The 5,502-nt window shown below is 33.2% G+C and overlaps 1 protein-coding gene across 1 annotated transcript; it reads right to left on the bottom strand.

Moving 5' to 3' along the window:
• Nucleotides 1–672: 672 nt before the first annotated feature.
• On the bottom strand, nt 673–2,788 carry LOC114164114 (chitinase-like protein 2). Its single transcript, XM_028048642.1, has 3 exons — nt 2,238–2,788; nt 1,562–1,721; nt 673–1,460 (listed from the first exon to the last, which is right to left on the bottom strand). The coding sequence occupies exons 1-3, from the start codon at nt 2,611–2,613 to the stop codon at nt 1,040–1,042; spliced, it is 957 nt and encodes a 318-aa protein (XP_027904443.1). The 5' UTR covers nt 2,614–2,788; the 3' UTR covers nt 673–1,039.
• Between the last annotated feature and the right edge of the window lie 2,714 nt (nt 2,789–5,502).

The raw sequence follows: 5,502 nt of genomic DNA, 5'->3' as shown, positions 1-5,502 counted from the left end.
GTGAAGAACCTGATTATGAAGCACATTAAATTGTAGAGATTTGTCAGCACTTGATTCTCATTCATTCTAAATTTTCTTTAAGAGATAAAAAAAATCGAAGATAAATCTATAAGTATTAAAAACATATATATAACTTCTCAAATAGATGTACTAAAACGTTGAATGATAACAATTACATGACTATTTGATATCACTACATTAGCAATTAAAATATTACTGACGAACTTTCTCATACATATGTGTCTATTAATTTAAGGAAGCAAAAATTACTTAAATTAATGTTCATAGTTAATAGATTACTTTATAATATTGGTTCAGGTGTTAAGAAAATATATTAATTTTTCTTCGTAGTGCGTTCTATATTTCGATTGCCAACACAATTGTTTTTTTCGTTTAACATATGAAATAAAAAATTTGAAAGGCCCGTTCAGAACTGATTTTAGGACCCAATAAGAAAGCATATTGGGCTTGAAGAACGCAACATTTTTAACTAGTCCTCGTGTTCCAATTGTCTCGAGGTAATTACTTCCTACACCCCATCATTTTCTTTTAAAACTATTTTTTACTTTCAGATTATACAACATAAATATTTTCTAAATTGTACAATTTGAATTATTTTTTTAATTTTTAGATTACACAATTCGAAAAGGACAAAATGATAAGTTTTTTGTATGGGGTCTACGAAAAAGCTTTTTATTCGTGTGAAGCTTGGTATCATTTTGATTGCACAACATCCAAATATCAACAAAATTGGTACAGTCTTTGATGATCAAATATTCAATTGTATACATTATACCAAAATATATTCAAATTATACAAGAGAAAGGAGACATCTCAAAAGCCAAGATATTTGTATGCAAAGTAAGAATCTATACACAAATTAACCATGATCAGTGTCCACTCCAAACGTTGTTTAACTCTCACCATGCGAAGGCCAACGTAGTTGAAATATGTTGTCTACTTGCCCCCTTTATTAAGAATCTTTAGCAGGATTTCAAGAATGGACCAGCCAACAAAAATCTGAGGCAACAAGGAAGAATCAATTTGTGGCAGAAGATGGTGAACCAGAGGGCTTAAAAGCCTTTTGTTCAGCACAGGAGAGAACTTCATTAGGCCCTGCCTCTTCTCTGCCAACACCCATGAGATCAAGGTAATAAAGATAGTGAGAAATGATGTTGTTCATGGCCTCATTATCAGGTCCCTGCCCACAGGTTTGGTCCCCGTAGAGTAAATTTATTGTGGCACCAAACCCAGGTACCCTTTTGGACAAAGTATCGTTCTTGGTGGGTTTCCAATTCCCAACAAACACATCGTGGGGTGAAGGTAGGTGCTTCTCCGGTGGGGTCATCCACTGCCACAGCGCAGCCTGAAACGCTAGGGTTGCATTTTGTTCTATGTATTCTGGATGGTTCAGCAGATCCACCTTCAGGGCTTCCCCAGCTTTTCCGTAGTTGTAGTTCCTGTTATCAAAGGACAAAAACACAAGGACTTTGTTTGATCGTGACTATATATTGCTCCAGATTTGGTAAAATCTTTGCATGAAATAATGCTTCTGACTAACCAGTAAAGTGGGATTGCACCACGACCGTAGTATGCTGCACCAGGAGTGCATGGGTAGGTCAATTTGTAGTACTCGTCGCAGTAGAATTTATCAGGACTCAATTCTTTGTTGTAGCATAAACCCCAGGCCAAGGGTCCCCCAGTAGCCACCCCGTAACCACCTGAAACATTATTCCTACAATGGTTACCACACAACTTCATGGTATATAAGATCAAGGACATCCCAAGATGTTTGGTCTATCAAGGCCAGAACTAATCGAGAAGAAAGAATACTAATGACATACGAGGTATTCCCCTTTGGAGTTTACGGTCGACTTCTGAGCAATATGAGATTTAATGGGTGTACCGGAAAAAAAGTCAAGGACAAGAGAAGTTGAAGGGGAGTTATTCGTTACCACAGTGGTGTCAATATTCTGATTCCGACTTTGGAGCGTTTGAGCTCCATCACACAGTTTTGACCTTGAAAAACATCTCGAATGGCAGAGAGAATTAAGAATATATAAACTTCGTTTAACCTCGACTCTTAAGCGACGTGAACTTATTGGGTGCAGCGGAACATGATCCAAAAACAATAAACTTATGGTCTTCTATGCTAAATTTTCTCATTTTTTATAGTATAGGAGACTTAGACTCTATATGAAATGTGGTATATATGTGAAAGAAAAGTGATCACTCACAAGAGGTTTTGCTACCGACATGGCCGAGGAAAGCGGCAACCTCCTTCTGGCCACTGGTGGTTCCTCCGGTGGTGCCAAAGCCATTGGGCTGATACTGTGCTGCAGCAGTGATGAAAGAACGGTAGTCCCAGAATCCAACAGCGTGTGCCACCGGCGAATTGCGCTTTGCAAAGAGGTTCTCAAACTGATAGGTCTGAAAGTAGTCAGAGATGGTATCGTTGCAGCAATAAGCAGACCAACCCTTGCACTCCCACCCTTTGTCACACACCTTCTTCCCCTTCACCGTCTTCACCAATGGCTTCACCGACGATTGTCCATTCGCAACAACAACCAACATGGCTGCAACACTCACCACAAAAACCCATGTTGGGTTCATCTTTCTCTCTTTCTTTTGCCTTCAACAATGCTTTGTTCTGTGGTGTGTTTGTTTGGTTTTAGAGATACTATATAGAGATGTTGTTGCATGCAGGAAGAGGGTGGAGTGAAAGGAATGGAAAGCGAGTGTGTAACTTATTAGGAGGAAGTGATTTTTCAGAGTTTGAATAAATGGACCTTTTGCTTCCATTTTCATTCACGTTTGAGTAGAAGGGAAGAAAACTCAGAAGAGGGTGGAGCTTCCTTTCATCTAATTAATGTGTGTTGAGGTAGAAAGAAATAAGCAAAACCTACTACCATAAATAGTTATGAACTTTGGCTCAAATTCTGGGATTTTTTCGTATTTAGTGTGTTTGATTTGTTTAGATTACTATAAATAATATGTTTCTGAGATTGCGTGTATTCGTGTTCAATTAGGATATTGTGTGTTAAATTTTGTATAAACGTAAGTATGAGTTACGGCACTGTCCACTTCTTTCAGTAGGATGGTAATTATTTTTTAGGTTAAAGAGATTTTTAGATTCAATAGATATATTTGTAATCTTACCATTATTTTGTTGGGCAATGATAAATTTTCATTTCACCTACCTTTTAAAATAACAACTCACCTTACTAACGTAATGATAAAAACAAATACATTTAAAACTTTTATTATTATTATTATTATTATTTTAATATAAAATAAGTGCTTAGGTGATTTTTTAAAAGAATTATCAAAATATGGTTTTCCTATTTTCTTAGTCGAAGTTGTATTCGTGGAATTTTTTACAATTTTAGAAATTTATTTACACAAATTACTAAAATAAATGTGTTTTAAATAAAAGTTTAATTAAGTTTTAAGTCTCTAAATTGTAAATTTTAAATAAAAATTTAATTAATAGAAAAATCATTATTAAAAAAATGTAATTTCTAAACAAATATTTGTTTTAAAATATGACTTCTGTTTATTAAGGATATATGGTTTCAATTTAAGTGTGCTTTATTAATTATTTTTTAAAAATCATAGTAGATCCGGTGTTTTAAAAGTAATTAATTTAAAAAAAATTGAAGTTCATTAATTAAGTTAAAGTTTATATTTAAATATATTTTTAGGCTTAAATACTTTTTTGTTCTCATTTTCGTAGTGTTTGTTGCGGATGATCCTCATCTTGACAGAATGTTTAAAATGGTTCTCATTTTTACCGAATGTTTAAAATGATCCTCATTTTCGCAATTCGTGTTTTATTTGGTCCTTTTCTGTAACACCGTTTAAATCATTAACGAAGCATTGTACAGGTGGCACGATTTGTATTAGGGTGTGTTACGTGTACTGTACAGGTGGCTAATTAATATTAATTTATTAATTTAGGGGAAATTTTGCAATTAGGGAAATTTCTTCATCTTCATCTTTCTTGATCTCAGAATGAAGTGGAGAGTCAAGCAGTATACTACATTTTGACTTTCCTTAAACTTCGTTCAATTTCACTTGTGCCAAACATTGATGTAGTGCATTTTGATGAAGATGAATTAATGTTATGAATTTAACTTCTTACTTACTTCAATGCTCAGATTAAGATGTCATTTCGAACATGTTGGGACCTAATATCAACATAATCAAACTAATTCATTTCTTCATTTAACAATAGTACAAAACTTTAAAATCATTAATCTGCCTCATTTGTGTCATGATGATGACATCTTTTCATCAACACCACCCTTTGCAAAAAGTTGCAGCCCACATTATTGGAACCACCACTCTGTAAATCAATAAACCAAAAATTAAAATCAATTTATTATTAACACAAAAATAAAAACAGATTGTACCCAACATTTTCTACCAATATTCTTTGGAGTTCTTGTCATCCTCAAAGTTGTCATCTCTCTGTAGCTACAAATCGGGGTTGATCCATTTTTCGTTGAACCACCAACAGTGCACGAAGTGATACAACACGGTTGCCTCCAATGATTACCACCAGAGGTGAAGAAAAAAGATTGGGATCGTAACATACCTATATAGTGGGATTGCAGGAAGAAGAAGATTGCAACAACACCAATTGGGAATGGAGAAACAAGATTGCCAAAACTCACCAACTGTCGAAACATTCCTTACCAAAACCCTAGCTCACTTATTTAACCCCAAATATCTAATTACCACACCTGTACACATAACACACCCTAATACAAATCGTGTCACATGTACAATGCTTCGTTAATGATTTAAACGGCGTTACAATAAAGGACCAAATAAAACACAAATTGCGAAAATGATGACCATTTTAAACATTTGGTAAAAATGATGATCATTTTAAATATTCTGTCAAAATGAAGATCATTCGCAACAAACACTACGAGAATGAGGACCAAAAAGGTATTTAAGCCTATATTTTTATTTTTTGAAAATTTTAAGAAGTTTGCATTTAGTCTTTAGTAAATATATTTATTGACTTGTGATTATTAAAATATTTACAGATTTTGTATTTGATTTCTAAAATATGTTTCTTTATTTTTATTCAACTACAATTACTGTTTATTGTTAAGTATATAATCTTTACAATATTTTAAAATTTTTGTTTTTGTTTTTGATATTTTTATATGATATGTTTTATACGGTGACTTATCATTTCGGTACAAATAATACATATTAGGAAGACCAAATGTAAAATATAAAATAATAATAATAATAATAATAATAAAATTGTTAGATACTAAGCTCACAATTTTTAAATTTTTTATGACAATGTACTTAAGCCTGAAATTTATTTATCAAATCTTTTTGCCTTATATTCCTCTTTCAGTTTTTGGTTGTTGAGGGCCTTTTGAACGATCAATAAATTCACCATTAAGAGAAATTCATATAAGAGACAAAGTAAACTGATTCAGTTTATGTTTTTTCTTTTGTGAAATGAAAGGG

Source organism: Vigna unguiculata, chromosome 9, assembly GCF_004118075.2.
Source record: "Vigna unguiculata cultivar IT97K-499-35 chromosome 9, ASM411807v1, whole genome shotgun sequence".
NCBI classification, from domain to species: domain Eukaryota; kingdom Viridiplantae; phylum Streptophyta; class Magnoliopsida; order Fabales; family Fabaceae; genus Vigna; species Vigna unguiculata.
This window is presented reverse-complemented; position numbering and strand designations above follow the sequence as displayed.

What these genes read in the sequence shown, in the direction of transcription:
- LOC114164114 (XM_028048642.1), bottom strand. Translation starts at nt 2,613, where the DNA reads ATGAACCCAACATGGGTTTTTGTGGTGAGTGTTGCAGCCATGTTGGTT. An exon ending in TGTCGGTAGCAAAACCTCTT is followed by an intron (nt 1,722 to 2,237) that starts GTGAGTGATCAC and finishes ATAATGTTTCAG; the next exon opens with GTGGTTACGGGGTGGCTACT. An exon ending in GGTGCAATCCCACTTTACTG is followed by an intron (nt 1,461 to 1,561) that starts GTTAGTCAGAAG and finishes CTTTGATAACAG; the next exon opens with GAACTACAACTACGGAAAAG.